Source organism: Psammomys obesus, unplaced genomic scaffold (genome assembly GCF_907164565.1).
Source record: "Psammomys obesus unplaced genomic scaffold, mPsaObe1.curated_primary_1811, whole genome shotgun sequence".
Classification (NCBI taxonomy): domain Eukaryota; kingdom Metazoa; phylum Chordata; class Mammalia; order Rodentia; family Muridae; genus Psammomys; species Psammomys obesus.
In genome coordinates, this window is record NW_026585504.1 from 8,820,831 (window position 1) to 8,839,130 (window position 18,300).

Consider the following 18,300-nt stretch of genomic DNA (forward strand, 5'->3'; position numbering starts at 1 on the left):
TGTGTGTGTGTGTGTGTGTGTGTGTGTGTGTGTGTGTGTGTGTGTGTGTTTGTTAGAACACTGTCACCTGCAGTCCGTGTATCCATCAAGATAACACACTAGCTCTGTCGACAAAAGGTCCTTCTGTTGCCCTTCCGTCCTTGCAGCCACACCTTTCTCCTCCCTCTGTCCTTCCCCCACCCAATTCTTGGCTTTTTAATCTGCTCTGTATTGCTTGCCTGCTGTCATTTCAAAATGCTATGTAAATAGACTCGCATGGCATGTGACCTTTGGGGACTGGCTTTTGCACCCAGCTTAATTCTGAGTCTTCAGGTTGTGGTGAGTATCCAGGTGTTCTCTGCTCATGGTTGGGAATTTCTGGGACAACTGCAGCACCCCAGTTTCATCACCCTCTACTTAGGGACACCCAGCTCTTGTCACTTTGGGGCTCTTACAAATAAAACTACCATGAATATTCAGTTATAAGTTTCAACCACCTGGGTCAAACACCCAGGAGTGAAATTGCCAGGCTCTGTGTGCTAGCTGGGTGTTCTGTTTGCTAAGGACCTGTCTCGTTGTTCTCCAGAGTGGCTAAAGTGATCTGGGCTCCCAGTCGCCAGGCCGAAGTGGCCCAAGGTCCCCATCTGTTTTATTTTATTTTTTTTAAATTTCAGGCATAAAATGTTTTTTATAAACACTTTATAAAAAAGTGTTTGGCTTTTTTATAAAAAAAAAATGTATTTGTGTATGTGTGTGTGTGTGAGTATGTGTGGGTGTGGGTTCTAGAAATCACACCCAGGCCACTCAGCTTGTAGGCACTTCACACTGAGCCATCTTGCTGGCGCTCTCGGTAGTTTTCAAAAGGCATTTCCCTGGTGGCAGAAGATGGCATTTTCCCAGATGCTTATGTGCCATCTCTGTTCCCTTTGGTGACATGTCTGCACATCTTTATTCTGGATGAGTTGTTCTTTTACCGCACAGTTTGGAAAATGAAGGGCTCCTAGGTGCCAGGTTCTATGATAGAAAGAGCAGTTTACACAGGTACACACACACACACACACACACACACACACACACACACACACACCTTAGAGCTGACATTCCGGAGTGAACTGAGAAAGGAGGATAATAAGCTATATTCTATGCTGCCAGGAGGCGCAGCAACAGGGGCCAAGATGGAGGCACACAGGAGTGACCTGGTTGGAACAGTGCTCCGGGGGTCTGACACCTTGAGCATTCAGGGGGCAAGTGTCCAGTGCAGGGATCAGCAGATACCCAATACCCAGGCAGAGCTGTGGAGAGAGGAAGCCTGCGAGGAGCATGGTGAGCTGGGGGCAGGCATGTGACCTGGTTTGATTTGCAAAGCGATAGGACGCCATCAGGGACCCCGAGCAGGGGCAAACGGATGTTTAATTTCTGCTCCAACATCCTCACTGACCCAGCAGCCCTCACTCTGTCACCTCCCATCACAGGCACACCCCAGGGGGGAGTGGGGTCACCTCCCTCCCCTCAATGCCTTTGAGCCTGGGAGGCAAGAAGAGGTGTCAGAAGAGCTATTTAACATTCCTTGGCAGCTCAATCAGACCCTCTCCCAGACAGACAAGTGTCAAATATTCATGAGAATGACCCATACTCACCCCTCCCTGCTCCTGCCTCCCTCTCATTGGGATGGGTCTGGGCCACAGGCTTGACTCCTCTGTGGGAGTATGGACAGGCTCCCTCTGCCCTTCATTCTCTTCAGAGATCTCTGCTACCTCAGGAAGAGAAACTGTCACAACCCTGACCCTGAGAGGCTCAAATTGAGAATTCTGGCCACTCAGCCAGGTAGAGGAAGCCAGACCTAGCCAGGCCAAAATGATCTAAACTTTGGAGTCAGATTGCCCATGGCAGTGTGACATGCCCCAGACTCCTCAGGGACTTTTTTTCCTTACCTGTAAGAAAGGTGGTGTGGCCCACCTCACCGGGTTGCGACGATAAAGTGAGTTTTAGCTCAGACCAGCATGCACTAAGGGGTCTCGGCCTACCCCAGGGAATCACAGGGTCCACCCCACCTGCCTAGGATCTGAGACAAAACCTACTGGTGCCAGCACTTCGGGTAGGGGCAGGGGTGGGATGGTGGGGCTTCTAACAAGATGCCCCTGCTAGCGGCATTGAGGCTCTGAGGTCCATCTCTGCTCCTCCTCCTCCCACACTCAGACTCTTCAGCAATAAATTCCTGAGATAATGAAGTACCAGCTGTCAGACCCACGCAGCTCCCCTATCCCCCTCCCCCGACTCCTTGACCAACATACAGATTTCATTCAATCGAGGCCATTTCTCTCCTGAATGAGATGTTTAATAATGTAGGAGGTGCCTCTGACCCAGCCAGGGCAGGGTGCGCTTGAGCATGTGCCTGTGTGTGGGTCTGTGCATGCATGCATGAGTAGATCCATGCCCTTTGGAGTATGCAAGTACGTGTCCACAGAATGTGTTGGGAGATGCCCCCTTCCACATCCCCGGCACCCCCTTCCCTTCACACCATTGTTCCTCGCTGCCCAGTGAGCCTTGGAGAGGGGGAGCGATGTAGGGGTGTTGCTGAGAATTTGACGGATGACAACTGCGAGCCAAAACCATGCCTGTCCCATTTCTGTGCTGGTGGGAGACAGGACATAGCCAAAACAAACCAGATGCCCAGACGGGCTGTCATGGCTGACTGCAGCCTGCCAACTCCCCAGTAGCTGGGAGCTCCCCTACCACCACTAGGGACGATTTGACAGCCAGGATTGCCATAGGCAAACAAATCTCTCTGCTCTGCGTCCTCCATGGTGGCTCCAGGCTGCCCCACTGTCTCTCCACACCCCACCAGGTCCCCCTCATTGGCCAGATGGCCACAGGCATGCTCCTTTAGCTCATCAAGCTTGGTGGGTGGTCCGCTCAGGTGGTCACATAGAATTTCATCCACTCTCAGGTCACTTCCAGTGGAAAACTCAGAGCAAGCAAGGCCCTTACCGGAAGAAAGGAGTGCACCTACCTGTGTCCCCCGTGTGAACCCTCTCTCTCCTCCAGGCTTCAGTCAGTTCTCTAAGGAACTGTTCATCTCTGGCAGCCTAGCTTGTGGAGGGGTGAGCTTGAGTTCATCAAGACAGGGCTCGTTTCCGGCCTTGCTTTTCTGGAACCTTCTTCTTCGGCCCCACCCTAGAGCCTGAGTGCAGGGTGGAAAGAAACTAAGAGAGTCATGGGGCAGTAGGGCTGTGTGTGTGTGTGTTCTTTCAGCCAGCACTGCTGTAGCTTTCAGAGCAGGCTCCTGATACGGTTAGGACTGGCCTCACCCAGGATATCAGTGTGGCCGGTAGGATCTTCTGGAGGTCCCTCCTGTCAGCGCGTGTGCTCAGGAGCCCCCTACACCTCCACTCCCTTTGCAGGAGGCAATGAAGGCATCTGACGGCAGCCTCCTGGGAGACGCCGGCCGAATACCGCTGAGCAAAAAGGAAGGCATCAAGTGGCAGAGACCACAGTTCACTCGCCAGGCCCTAATGCGTTGCTGCTTAGTCAAGTGGATCCTGTCCAGTGCTGCCCCTCAAGGCTCAGGTAGGACAAGAGTGACTGGGGTCCAGAGAGGGTGGGTATGGATCACACTGAGCTCCATCCTTCCCGAGGCCACAGCAGTCACCTTGAGCCACCCTGCCTCCTCCTCTGTTGGGAAATGTGTCTCCATTCATTCACATCCTCCCCTCACTGACGCCCTGTGCCACACAGAGACCTAAGCTCTAGTCCAGTACTATTATGCTGGACTGCAGTGCACGGGGACCGAGGACCGGGGTCACACACAGGTTTTTCAGAGAGCGGCTGGGAGATAGAGGCAGGCTAGGGGCTGACAAGCCAGGCTCTACCTCACCCCGCACTTACCTGGGGAGCCAACTTGAACATCTCCTGTGTTCTTTCTAAGTCCTCTGTAGGAAAGGGCAGAGTTGAAGCTACCCTAATCTAGTCCCTCCTGGTTCTTGCCCCATGCACCCAGAGACTGAGGCTGGCATCCTAGGGTGTTCATAGCATGGGGCCGGGGCTGCCAGCAGTGACTGTGCTGTGCTTGTTCTCAGCTATGTGGGGTAGTCACCATGACTGCTAGTACAGAAGACACAGAAACAACCTTGCAGAGCCCCTGCAGCCTCTCTCACACACACACACACTCACACCTTTGCACATATGAACGTGCCTACACAAACACGCACATGCACCATGCAAGTGGAAGTACGGCCCCACGCCAGTATTCCAGGATCAGTTCCGAGGTCTCTCTCACCACACCGCGTATGATCTTGATGGCACAGAGGCGTGTCTAAGACTCTGTCGCTGGGACAAGATGAGTGCTTGGCCTGGAGACTGCTTTGTGTGTTTTCTTAGGCAACACGCTCTCTTGCTGTGCAATCTCCAGGGAGCCTCGGTCTCTTCTTCAGACACAGTCAGTGTTCCTAGCCTCCCAGGCTGGATGGTGCTCGTGAGCAGAGGGGAGATAGCAAGTGGCCTGTGCATGCATACCCATGAGGGGACAAGGCTGCTGCATCCTGACCCAGTTGTATCTGCACAGCCCACCCTGACCTGCTCGTAGCTGTATACCATTCCGAAAGGGCCCTGACCCTGGAGTGCTGGGTCCCCTGCTGTTTCATGGCTTTGCGGGTGGTAGAAGGTGTGAAGCCTACCCACGAAAGGCTGTGTGATTTGCATTGGTGTGAAGATGTTTCCCATTGTCCACCAGGGTGGAGGCCAAGAGCAAAAAGAGCTGTAGCATTCTGGTGTGGCCCCCGGTGGGGGGGGGGTGTCCAAGGGACTCGACTCCCTCCTAGATGGTTCAGCTTCCTGTCCCCTTCAAACTTAGAGTCTCCCCCTGATACCTGCCACCCTGAGCTCTCCTGGGTGACAGCTAGAATCAATGGCTTGCGGAAGCCCTCTGTCTTCCTCCATGGATGCCCACCCTGACCCGCAGTTCTGTCTACTGGGCAGTAGAGGCTCTGGGCAGGGCCATAAAGAGTTAGGTGGAGAGCAAGCAGGCTGTGTTCCCAGTCACCACTGGATAGGAGTGGTCACAGCAAAGGCCACACCCTATTCCGGGTGGCTTCTTAGAGGACAGGGCTTTCTTAGTCACACCCTTCAGAGGTACATACAGTGGAGGGTAAGGCCAGGATAGCACGGACCAGTCCTGCGTTTCATGGATGAACATGTTTATCAGAAATGGCCAGCCACTGAGAGGAGACAGGACCGATGGGAAGAAATGTGTATTACTTGTGTGAAACAGGGGCTGCAGCCCACCTCTCCCCCTTGCTTCATCTTACTTAAAACACTAAAAGAGATTAAATGGCTTGCTGGATTCTCCAGGGACTGGGGCTCGGAAGCACTCTGACCCGGAGCTCCTTCACCTTTCAGGCAGGGACCCCACAGACTAAGGAGTGGAGATCCATGTGGCCTGACTCCTTTGGGCAAGCTCCCGAGTCCCAGTTACTCAGTATGAACACATCGCCTGGGTCCCTTAAGGATGGGACTCCATCAGCGTGGCCACGCCGGAGATCTTGTGTACATGTGAAATGCCATGCTGTGGCTGTTGAGTTGGCTTCTCAGGCTCTGGGTGCACAGAACAATAAGCACCTTTCAGGGCCTCTCCATCACATGTCCGGTGAGGACTGCCACGGTATCCTGGGCACTGGGTGCCTGAGGAAGTCCAGCAGCCTGGACGCCGCCCTTGTTGGGGTTTTTCCATTCATCAGTAGGATGAGAAAAACAGGTATCCGGGTTGCTGAGAGAGGAGGTCAAGGCCCAGCACAGAGTCCCTAAGACTTGAATGAGGAGTGGACTTAAACCCAGAGTAGGCAAGACTCACGGACCTCAGAGTAGGGTGCAAGGATTGGTCCGGTTGTGGCTGTGCCCTGGAAGTTAGGAGGGGTCAGCTGCAGTGGTCTCTAAGATACATGGGTCCAGAGGCTAGGGCAGGGCAGGCAGCTTGACTCCCAACCCAGAAGTACCAATTCTCAGCCCAGGACCCCAGGGACAGCTCAGTGCACCAGAGCTGTGACTCTGGCCTGCTCTGTGGGTGGCCCTTCCTGGCAGAATGCCTTCTGAGGCACGGTTCCAGTTGTAGCTGATGCCACCAACTGGACAGACCTGCTTCTCAAGTCTGCCTCCCCGGGAGATCTGTGAGATTTGGGTTTCTTCAATTATCTAAGTTAAAATAAAATCCTCCCCAATTGTCTTGGGGTCCTGGCTGCCTGAGTCAGGCAGAAGGCCCAGACCCTGAGTCTGGAGAAGGTCACAGAGACTCTAGAGGAACAGGGAACGAGTATTACAAAGCCTATATGCCAGCTGCCGAGGTGGGAAATGCTTCCTATGCTGGGCAGCTCGTTCTGTGTCACACAACACAACCATTCATGGAAGCAGGAATGCACTCCCACCCTCCGCTGAAGGGTAGACCCACAGCCTCATCAAGTCACGGGGCGATTCAGGCACAGGAAAGGACGGATGGACTCCCTGCACCTCGAGCTGCATCATGGAGTGGCCATCTTCAATCCACTGCAGAGTTGCAGAGCAAACCGAGCCTTCACTCCTTAGAGGGCTACATCGCCTGCGGCCCTGCCTAGGGAGCTACTGTGACTCTCACTGATGAGTGTGTTAGGATTCCCAGGAAAGCCGCTGAGCTGAGACACTGTCCTCCTTGCTACTCTGTGCAGCCACCCTCAGGATCAGGACCACCTCTACCCGGCCCTTAGCAGTTACTTTCTAAATGTTAAGAACAGCTCCAGTGGGCCAGGTGACGGTCTCAGCCCCCGGGACAATAGTCCCAGGGGTGTCTCCTCTCAGGGCTTCTTCCTCTGGAACCTAAATGCTCTCATCTGAACCCAAAGCATGGGAGACAGGGAAAGCGCTTCGTGGGTAGAGTGAAGGACCACCTCCTGTGTCTCCTGACCCCTGGCCTTCCTTCTGGACATGGAGGTAGATCGTGTTTAGCGCTGTGGACTGCGTATGACTGTGCCTGAACCTTGCTTCCAGTCTTTCCCTGTCTTAAGTGGGCATCTCTACTCTTCCAGAAGTGCCAGGAATGGGGAGGGGAAATGGGTATCAGGACATGGACCAAGCCCCTTGGTTAACAACAGTGATGAATGTGACCTCCAAATATGGTACGCACAGCAATAGGCATGCTGGAGGGTCTGAAGCCAGGGCCTAGTCAATCCTAGTGAGGACTGAGTGGTCTTGTCTGCAATTGAAGGATGCTGCTGAGTTTGGCTGCCACCTGCTGGCTAACTGAGCACATGACAACAGCTGCAGCCGCGCCGCTGGGAAGGGGAGGCTCTTCTCTCCAATGCTGAGTAATGGAAGTCAAATGGGATAAATGGTAATTTGCTTATGGGCAGGTGCTGCCATGGCTGAAAGGCCACCTGGCTCCAAGGCTGGCAGGCACCTGCCCAGCCTTGGCACCCTCTCAAAAGCATTTAGAGAGGATTCATCCCCTGGATGGGTCCTTCTCCGACCATGTCCCTCTTCCCACCTCCCTGACACCTGACTCCATGGTTAACCACAGGCCATGATCAATGGGAACAGCTCCTTCAGGCCACCTCTCCTTCCAGACAGCATGGGAAGCAGCTCTATATAGTATTCTCCTAGCCACAAGGATAGGAAAGGAGTCCCTTTCCACTGCCCATACCCCAAGGGGCTTAGCTGGTGTCACCTTTCCTGCCTCTCTGCCTGTCAAATCACATGCCATTTCCCTCCTCAAACAGTCTAAGAGACTCCCGTGAGAAGTCAGTGTGGTTGAGAGAGAGGACCAATGGCAGGGCTGAACTACTTGTCTTCCTGTATACCCCATCCCCAGCGTCAACCACCCTGGCTTAGACCTCACACACATCAGCACACCTGGTGATAGAAAGATCCACACACAATCCACTAGGCCTGGGGCCAGAGGTAGATGCCCAGTTCCTGGGGGATGGGGGGGAGGTTTAGCTCGGGGCTCACAGCTACCCAGCACCTACAGTCTTCAGTTCATCTCCATGACAGCCCAATAGCCAGCAACTAGCTGAATGCAAAGGAAAGGAGAATGTTGCCAAAAGAAACATGTTTTTTTCTAGAAAGTCGAGTTCGTGAGGTTCTCTTGTTGGAAACTGCATGGACCCTGAGGGTGTCACAACTCACCTTAGACACATATTCTACAGTCACTGAATATGCTGGGTCAGTAGACCCAAGGCCAGAGCCGCCTGCTGGGCCTGCCACACAGCCTTTGTGCGTGCTCGGTAAACGGCTCGGAGCAGCAGACACAATCAGGTACACAAGTGTCAACAAACACTGTACTTTCTTCGCCTCTCAGAGTATGCGACACAAAGAGTTCAGCCTCCATGTTAGAGGAGGCAACTTAACTGTATGTAACAGAAACCCTGAGCAACTGTGGCTCCCTTTGAGTTAGGAAGTGGCTAACAAAAGTGGGCAAGTTTGGCGCTTTGGCCCTTTCTCTCCTCAGTTGCAAAGTAGTCATGTCAGCTCTATCCATCCCGGCATCACCGCAGGCAAAAACACGTGGAAGAAGAAGGTGCTGCCAGTTGTGTCAGTAAAGCAACACAAGCTTAGAATGTTCTAGAAGACTGTTTACATTTTGTCGGCCAGAACTAAGCCACTGACTACAAGGAGCATGGAAGAATGGCACTGTTGTTTTTCTGTTTTGCTTTGATAGAGACTCTCATATATATTGAGGTTGGCCTCAAACTCGAAATGTAGCCAGGGATGACCTTGAACTTCTGATTTTTTTGTCTCCAGTCCCTGAGTGGGATTAAAGGTGTTAGTCACGAAGTCTTTTTGCTGGGGATTGAACCAAGGGCTTCATGCCTACCAGGCCAGCCTTCTAGAGATGGCTGCTAGAACAGCCGTCTCTCACTGGGCATATTTCTCCCCCTGTCAGATCCCAATGTCTCCAAGTAAAAGCTGAGAGAAGTCTGGGTGCCTCCTTGGAAGCCAGAGGACCTCAGCGAGCTGTGTGACATTTACCAGGTGCCCAGTAAAGGGAGTGGGGAGTCAGTAGTTCCCCGTTCCAGCCTTGCTCTTGATTGTCCCCTGTCCTCAGGAGACAGACCACTTTCTCTCTCCATTTGCTACTTCTCAGACACTCAGGTAGGATGGGGGCCTGGATGATAAGTAGAAGGCAGGAGTCAAGAGAAGGCCAAAGGCTGGGGGCAGGGTAGGAGCAGGCTTCAGAAAGGCCGTGGGCCTGTGAGGTTCACACCCTGAGCTGTAAGTCACAGTGGGTGCCATCTCCTCCTGAGGTGCCGGAGCAATGCCCATGCCCCTCCCTGGCATTTTGCAGCTGCTGACATTCATTTGGGAAACAGTGAGTCCCTGGGTCCTGGAGGTTGAGGAGATAAATGCAGGTCCCACAAAGGCTCAGGGAGACATAGCAGACCCTGAGAGCCAAGAAGCTGCTGGTCTCTGGCCCTTTCCCAAGAGCAGAGATAGCAAAAGAGAGGCCAAGAGAGAGGCTAAGATCAAGAGAGATATTGAAAAAGAGGTTTCAAAGAGAAACAAGCTAGAGGTGGGTGAGGGGAGGGCAGGTCCTCCCAAGAGAAGGGTGCTGAGCCTAGGGTTGGAAAGGGCAGGCAGAGAAACAGGACCTGGGCAGCGCCATGTCCAGGTGTGGTGATGGCCGCTTCCCGAGACTGCACGAGTGTCAGCATGGCTGTAAGAAGCACCTGGGTGACATCATCAGCTTCTTCTTCCGCTTCATCTCCGGGAACCTGGCTCGAGGTGAGGGCTGCCTGGCTGGGACAGGGATGCCTTTTGGGACTGGGGACTGTGGCCCCTCCTCTGGGGGCAGGGACAAAGGAGCTGAGGGCTTGGGAGCAGGATCAGTCTCTGAGTCCTGTACGTCCCATAGGGACCGCTGCCCCTCAGAAGCCCAAGCCAAGACTCCCAGGCTCATAAGCCTGGAGAGAGATGGGGTGGCCCAAGCCTGCCTGACTACTCTAAAGAGCCCTCCCTTCCTTGCACAAGTGGGCTCCTCTACCTTCACTCCCCACCCTCCTCCCCGAGGACTCCTCTCCCATCCGGACCTATCACGGCATGCAGAGGAGAGAGGGGAAAAGAAGGGAGCCAGTGTGTATCGAGGCTGCATAGAAAATGTCTATCAATGACAGCCTTCTTCAACCCCTCAGAAGCCCACTCATCTGGATGGCTTCACAGGAGGCAAGGGATCCTGCCTTCCCAGATCCGGCCTGGGGGTGGGGGAGGTTTCACAGTAGTCTGCTTCTAGCTGCTTCCTCTGCCTCTCACTGAGGCTTGGCAGGGCCTCCTGGCTGGCAGTGGGCACTTCCTACCCAGAAGGGGAGGAAATTCTGCAGCTGGGGATCTAAGATGAGGTTTTAAGAGCTTCAGACCTTGAAACTCGGGACCCTCCCTGCTGCCCCTGGCTCTTGTGTCCACTCCTGTTACTGGAGGAAAAAGACCTAGGCTAAAGCAGTCATATGCATGACTCCCCAAAGAGACTTCTAATTAAATCTGTAAGACAAAGATGAGCCCACAGGCATGTGACCCACGAAGCAGCCTTGCGCTTCCAAGAGATGTCAACGACGCAGAGCGGTGACACGCTAGCAGTGAGCAAGGCAGACAGGAGCCGTGAGCAGCCTCAGTCTTTGGGGTGAAGCCCACTGCCTCCACCCTCACGTGGGTGATTCACGGGGATAGAAGCCAGGAAGCCAGACTCGGGTGGCAAGTGTCTTTACCCGTGGAGACATCCCGGCGGCCCACAAGGGGTGTTTATAAGAAGAAAGTGTGAAACTGCAGTAGATTTGTTCATCTCCAAATCTATGGGACAATAAGGGCTTAAAACGCCAGGGTGACGGGAAGGGAAAGTGGGAGTCTACCGCTGCAGAGGTGTCTTGCGGGAGGCTGGAGTCTGGGTCTGTGTAGGCAGCTCAGCTGTCTGTGATGGGAGCCCAGGAGCCCAGGAGCCCAGGAGCCCAGGGTTACTTCTATTATTTTTTTTTTTTAAGAAGAAAGGGGGTCTTTTGATGTCTTCTGTCACTTGGTAGCTTTTCCTCTTCAGAAGGTCTTTTGAGAGGAGGGTGGGATTGAAGATTGTAAGACTAGACTAGTCCCAGGAGAGACTCCAGGGAGGCCAGACCAGAATAGAGGGATACAACAGAGGCCACCAAGTCACTGGCCATGACCTTGCTTCAGGAACTCATTGCTCCTGCTATCTCCTCATCCATCATATACATACATACATACATACATACATACATACATACATACATACATACATATTCTTCTTTTTCTTCTTCGGGAACACACACACACACACACACACACACACACACACACTCATTCAGAATGCCCGCAACAATGCCTGCTCCACGGAAGCGAGGGGTGATCCTTGCCAACAGACAAGCTACTGTATGGCATGGAATCTGTGGTTTTATACATTTCCCCTCCATAATACACCAGAAGACTTCTGGGTGCTCTTCTCTACAAGTCTGTCTGTCTGTCTGTCCTTCCCTCCTTTCTTAGAGAGAATACAATGACTTATACCTGATTAGAAGGTTCAGCCAGTAATGTCACTAGCCGGCTGTATCCTGAGGTCCTGACAGCCAGGTACATCCACCTACCCTCAATATGCCAATTAAAGATTCAAATAAGCATGAGAATTTGAAAAGGAGATTAATTTGGTGTGGCCACTTTGAGAAGAGGAACGCATAGAAGTTCAGTACCCCTGGCCCATCTTCAGGGCTCTGACATGAGACTTAGAGGAGACTAAGGACAAGAAGGATTCATAAAGAGGAAGTCCTGGTCAAGATGTGGTCTGTCCCATCATCGGCCTGTCCAGTCTCACCGGCACGGTGGTCTAACAGATGGCCAGAACTGGGTGGAATCTTGTCTCGTACTCCCCCTTTGGCTAGTACTAGTCTTCAACATGATCCTTCTTGTAACACACGATTCCTGGGGAAATTCCAATTCCTTGAGAGCCATTGTGTCAACAGTCATGACAGCCAAAGAGAAAGGCAAAAGCGGCTGTCTTTAGTACCCTCACTCCTGCCAGCGTGGTTACACTAGGGCTGAGCAGGCAAGGGAAGGGAGGGGTCAAGAGGAGTGGGTGCCTCCCCTGAGACCCTGGGTGTGCTCCAAAGCCCCACCCAAGCCATCTGCTCTGACAGATGGTTGTGGAATCCTGGTCCTTGAGGGGGCTTTCTGGCGCAGGGGCTGAGGAGGCCCAGGACAGTCTGGCTTTGACTGCGGCATGCTATGCTTTTAGACAGCAAGGCAAGAAAACCACTAAAGAAATCCTGGCTCGGTGTCACCTTTGACCCTTTCTCCCTGCTGGCTGGCTGGCCCCTCCTTACCGTGTGGATGAAGTTCTATGCAGATCCTATGGTTATTTGCCATGTGTTAGCCAGTGCGGAGAGAACCCTTTCACCTGGTGCCCATGCTCAGGCCAAGCCATCTCAACAGGCAATTGTGGTGCCTTTAATCCTGCCTCCCAGGAGAAGAATTGAGAGATGGACCCTGGCTGTCTTTTCCCAGGTATACAAGGACTCTGTAGAGCCTGCCCTCTGGCTCCAGAGTGGGAGTAGGTACCCAGGGTACACCCATGAGCAGCCATGGTAGCCACAGCCATTACCTTGACCCTGTTCCAGGTGTGAGTCAGACTCCCCACCCTGGTCTCACAGCCCTAAATTCCACTCAGGCCACAGAAGGGCTTAACTGCAGAGAAAACAGCCTTCCCAAGATACTCTAGACTGTGAGGAGGCCACAGAGGAGGCTGCTTCCCTAGTTGCTTGGTGAGGTCCACAGAGTCATGCCTCTTATGTTGTCCTTTGGACTTCAGCTGAAGCTAACAAACAGAGAAAGTCCCATTTCCCAAGGCGTAAAAGAAGCAAAGAGCCCAGAGAGTGAGAGAGGAGTCCTCTACAAGGGCCCTCATCCCAGAGCCTCTCAAGACAAGGTAGGCAGACACCAGGAAGCGCTGGCAGCTAGAGCAACAGAGACCCCCCCCCATCACAGAGCCCATCTGGCTTGAATTTTCCAAGTATCGTTCTGACGTGCTAAAAATATTCCCCTACAAATAGACACAAGTATATACCCAGGTTCCACTGCACTCCTAAATGTGGATGCCAGCCGAATGACAAAGCTGATTCCAATCAGAAGGAGACCCAGGGACGTGGGAGACCTTGGAGCCAAGAGAGCCCAAGCAAGATGGCCCCGCTATCGGCAAGTGATGGGAAACAAGACCAGGGGCAGTGAGGGGCCATCTAGAAGGGCATCTTCTCTGCTTGAGAAGAGAGGAAACTCCATAGACATGGGTGCCAGCCATAGCATCACGGTTCTCCCTGGCAAGTCAGGGGATTCCAAAGGCCAGATGCGGCTCTGACCAACTTTAGCCCTCACCTCCACAGTTGGTAGGCAGAGCCTCATCTGCCATGCCAAGCTCCAGCCTCTCACCACACAGTGTCCTCTGTGAGATGAAATGGCTCTAAGAATGAGGTCGTTGAGAGGGTCGTGTCGGCTGCGTGTGAAAGGAGCTCCTGCTTTCACCTTGTTGAGAGGGTCTGCTCTGTGCTGATGCTGGACCTTGGGCAAGGTTCTCAGTTTATTCATCACCCCATGGACACATGCTCTGTGGGACCCTGCCAGCATCTATAAAGGACCACAGCAGTGGCTGGGCAAGTGATAATGGGACGTGACTTTGTGGCCTTGAGCCGAGGTTTCTTCTTTTCTGTGTGTCAGCCAAGTTAATTTCCTTGTCTGTGACCCAGGAGAGAGAAGACGAGTTTTCAGAGTCAACTAGTTGTGATTTCTCCCCGTTCCACTTGCCCTGATACAAGGCATCGGGGGCTGTATGTACTGTAGCTTCCAGACCCCAACAGGGAAAGCCGCCCTCTCACCTCTCACCTCTCACCTCTTGGTAGCCATGTCCCTAGCTGCTGCTGTCTGAGTTTCGGAAGCTCCAGCTTTGTTCTGTGCACCTGCCAAACCTTTTCCAGGCCCTTTCTGATGAGGTGGAGCCCATTAAATCCCACCAGAAGCAGGACAGCTATTTTTCTCCAGGTGGTGGGTTTTTCTAGGTTGATCAGGCTGCGGTGGTCCAGGCTCTTTCCTGCTCCAACCTCTGTCCATTCTGCCTCCTTCCTAAGTATGTCGACAAAAGGGGAGGGTGGGAAGGATGTTCTGGAGCACTGGCTGGTGGGATAGTATGTTGGGCTCTTGGTCTCAGCATCATTACCAAGCAGCCCAGGTCTCCGACGCCACGGTGGGAGGCTTTGATGACTGTTTGAGGTAACAGGAAAGGAAGACAGGAACAACTTTCAAATATTCTCGAATGGAAAAGAACATGTTTGGGGCTGCTCTGGGGAAAGGCAGAGCCATTGTGGCAGAGGAGGTGGCTCTATTCACTGTTCCTAGGCAGAGGTTCATGGACAGCAGAGCATCCTGGATCCAGCTGGCCTGGGCACCTCTCAGAAAGTGTTCCTAAATCCTTCCATCCTCGCTGTCCATCCCTCCTTCCCACCCTGGACCATCCCATTCCCAGCCTCGCTCCAGTCCCCCACCCCCACCCCAGCCAAAGCTCACTTAATAGCATTTCTCTATCTGCCCACCAGGGGGCAGCAGAAGCTGAGGCAGCGGGCCTCTTGGACAGTTTTATCCTTTTAGGACAGGTCTTTTTTTTTTTTTTTTATTTTTTTTTTCTTTTTAGTTACATTTTGTTAACTCTGTGTCCCAGCTGTATCCCGCTCCCTCATTCCCTCCCCAACCCCACACTCCCTCCCTGGTCTCCTCCCTGCCCCTTTCCAAGTCCACTGATAGGGGAGGACCTCCTCCCCTTTCATCTGACCCTGTTTTATCAGGTATCTTCAGGGCTGGCTGCAAAGTCCTCCTCTGTGGCCTAACAGACTGCTCCTCCCCGGGGTGTGTGTGTGTGTGTGTGTGTGTGTGTGTGTGTGTGTGTGTGTGTGTGTGTCAAACAGCCTGCCCTTGAGATCCTGTTAGAAATAGTCCGTGTTCCCCTTACTTTGGAAAACTACTTGGTTACTGAGCTACCACGGGCCACATCCGAGCAGAAGTTCTAGGTTATATCCATAGATGGTCCTTGGTTGAGTGTCAGTCTCAGAAAAGACCCTGTGCCCAGATATGTTTGGTCCTTGTAGAGCTCCTATCCTTTCCATATCATACTAACTTCCCTTCTTTCATATGATTCCCTGCACTCTGCCGAGGGTTTGGTTATGAGTCTTAGTGTCTGCTTTGAAACACTGCTAGGTAGAGTCTTTCTTAGGACAGGTCTTAACACAGGCTGTTAATTTCTGACACACACATCCACTTCACACCTTTGAGGATTAAAGGCACAGGCTCTGGCATTTCTGAACTGCTAGCCCTCTCTCTTAGGATGCATCCTGGCTCCCCATTCCCTGAGCCGAGCCAAGAACAGACCAAGCGCCTCTTCCAGTCGGACGCCCACCCACCCCTAGCTGTCTATGAAATCTCTGCTCTAGTGGTCAGGACTCCGTGTTCCTAGGAATGGCAGTGGCCTCATCCTGTGCCACTCCAGAGGCTGCAGGGGGGGTGGATGGGTCCAATAACATTACCTTCAAAGGACTCCTTTTGCAGTACTCCCATTCCAGTGTGAATAAGTGGGCAGGTTCTGGTGACAAAGAGGGAACAGAGCTGAAAGGGTCAGGGTGTCGGGAGGGGCACAAGAAAAGTGTACATTTGCACATCCTTCCGCAGACACACAAACCATGGCGCCTGAGCATCGGCCCTTAGACCCGGTCTCGGAGGTGAAACGAGAGAGGAGAGGAATAGTGACTATCTTTCATAGTGAACGAAATCGTCTCCTTCCAAAGGCTTGATTCCTTTGTAAACAATGTGGGAAATAGTAGTTGGGGTTTGATTTGGCTTTGTTTTGTTTCAAGATGGTGTCTTTCTATTGTGTATCTCTGGCTGTCCTGTTCCACTTTTATGGAGGGAAATGATGTGGGGTTTCTCAAAGCCCAGAGACTACAGTTCGAAACCCTGTTCTGGCCAAGGCTGGTCCGGGAGGTTGAAGAGAGCTCTGGGAACTGCCTTAGAAACAGGCAGCAGCTGGGGCAAGATCGAGGAGGGAGGCTTCCTGGCCAGGTGCTGTAGAAGAGAAACCGAGCCTCCACAGAGCACAAGATGTTGCTAGGCTGGAACAGTCACAGCCCCTTACTCCCAGGGTCAGCAAAGGGCCCCGAAAAACAAAGAGTGAGGCCTAAGCAGTGACCAGAACCCTGGCACAAGGGCAGAGATCACCTAGAACTCAGCCAGGATGGATGGAAGATGGCAGAAGCAGCAGATGCTCCGGTTAACTCAGCAGGGTCAAACGGCCACAAACATGCCACCCAGCCTCTACCTTTCATGAAGGGCCCAGTGACAGGATGGACTTGCAGGAACTGGGCACAAGCCAACAGCAGCCTGAGGTCTCTCTGAGAGCAGAGGAGGATCTCATGCCAGGTGGTGAGTTAGGGATCCAAGAAGCCGTGGTGTCAAGCCCTCAGCACACAGGGGTTGGCCTACAGCATAGGGAGATGCCTGGTTCCTAAACATCTCCTGTGGCCAGGGGTGAGCAAGGTGAGAAAGGATGGGGCTACTTGCTCTGGGCCAGGCAAACACCATGCCATCAGCCCCAACTACTACCCACCTTGGTTGGGGAGATCGTAAGGCTTAGAGAGAAATTGATCTATCCATTCACTTAGTCATATGTCCATCCATTCATCCATTCATCCATCCTTCCACACACACACTCATCCACCTATCATTTCATCCATCTACCTGTTTTTCTATCTTTCCTGCCATGTGTCCACCCACCCATCTGTTCAAACATTTTTCCATCCACATATCCACTCATCCATCGATCCACCTGCCCAGCCATTACATGCTTGCATAGCATCTAGGCCTTGGGTCTGGTGGAGAGCTAAGGAGCCAGTCTTCACTAGCGAGGTTGCTCATCCCAAACATGTTTGCTAACTGACTGTGGTTGGAGAATTTGCTGCCACTGTACTGGACAGAGGCTCTTCCCCTTCCTTTGCACCCCCCTTGGAAGAGGAAGGCAGAGGCAAGGACCTAGGTACAGCTTATCCCTTGACCCTTTGTGGAGTTCTCAGGTCCCTACATATTCCCCTCTGCAAGCTTCCTTGATACTGGGGAAATGTCCAAATGTAATGGCAGACTCTAGCCACCCCTTCCCTAACTCCTTGGGCCTTTGTCTCAGACCTGCTGCACAGATAGGAGATGTCTGAGGTTGTGCGCACATATGGGAACACCGAGGACAGTGCTCTTTCTCTACTCTACACAGCTCTCTCAGCCCTGTTGTCCCAGGGCTTGAATCCAATGGGTTCAAGTAAAGAGCTAGGGGCTCCATCTTAGCACTTGGTGGGAGAAATGGGTGCACAGTGGGAGGCTGAGATATTTTTAAACACAGATCTCACAGGGAAACTGGCTGAGGTGAGTCTGTGGAGAGACTGGAAGGCCCTGTGTGTAGACTTAGCACTGTGTGTCTGTGTGTGTGTGGCTATAATTGTAACACTCATAGTAACATGTGTAAGGGCACTCAAATGTGCACACACACACACACACACACACACTCACTATTTTCACAGGCTCAGTGATAAGCAGGCCCATGGCCTGTAGGGAATAGATGGTCCTGGGGTTAGCCCAGGCTTTCTTATAATAAAAAATAGGCTTTCTTAGATACCCCAGGCCCACCTGCCGAGGGATGATGCTGTGAATGATGGGCTGAGGCCTCCCGCATCAGTCATCGGTCAGGACAGTCTCTCTCAGACATGGCCACCAAAAGAATTGTTCAGTTGAGGCTCCCTCTTGTCAGGTGACTGAGTTGTGTTGAGTAGAATAAAAACCAACCCTTCACAATAAGCATGTGCTACCCACCATGGTCCTGGGTCAAGGCCGAGCCTTAGAACAGCCCCACGAGTTGCCTCATACTTGGGGGCTCCCTAAGTATCTGAGAGAACCTCTCTATGGAGATGTAATACCAGAGAGCCAGGTATCCATCTCCATTTGTGGTTCCACAGGACAGCGTGGCCTACACTGTTGAATGCCAGGTCTAACGAGCCCTGAGGTGGGCATCACCAGCCCATTTTACAGGTGAGGACTGTGGCAGAGGGAGATTACTATCCACCCACTCCTCCCACCCACTCCCCCACCTCCAGCCCCACCCCCATCCATCCACCCATTTACCCGTCCATCCACCCATACACCCACCCATCCATCCGTCCAGCCGCATCGGGCAAGCTGTGTCTGACCCTACACCTGAGTCCTTACGGAGCTTGTATCACAGAGTCCCCTCACCCCAGGTCT

At 52.8% G+C, this 18,300-nt stretch overlaps 1 protein-coding gene across 3 annotated transcripts in view; it reads left to right on the forward strand.

Annotated features, from left to right (window-relative positions):
• The window catches only part of Kcnip3 (potassium voltage-gated channel interacting protein 3), a 62,130-nt gene that overhangs the window by 5,984 nt on the left and 37,846 nt on the right, over positions 1–18,300 (forward strand). For all 3 annotated transcript variants that reach the window (XM_055617171.1, XM_055617098.1, XM_055617018.1), the window contains one exon: positions 3,381–3,546. In XM_055617171.1, coding sequence (XP_055473146.1) covers positions 3,381–3,546 — 166 coding nt within the window. The remainder of the gene's footprint in view (positions 1–3,380; positions 3,547–18,300) is intronic.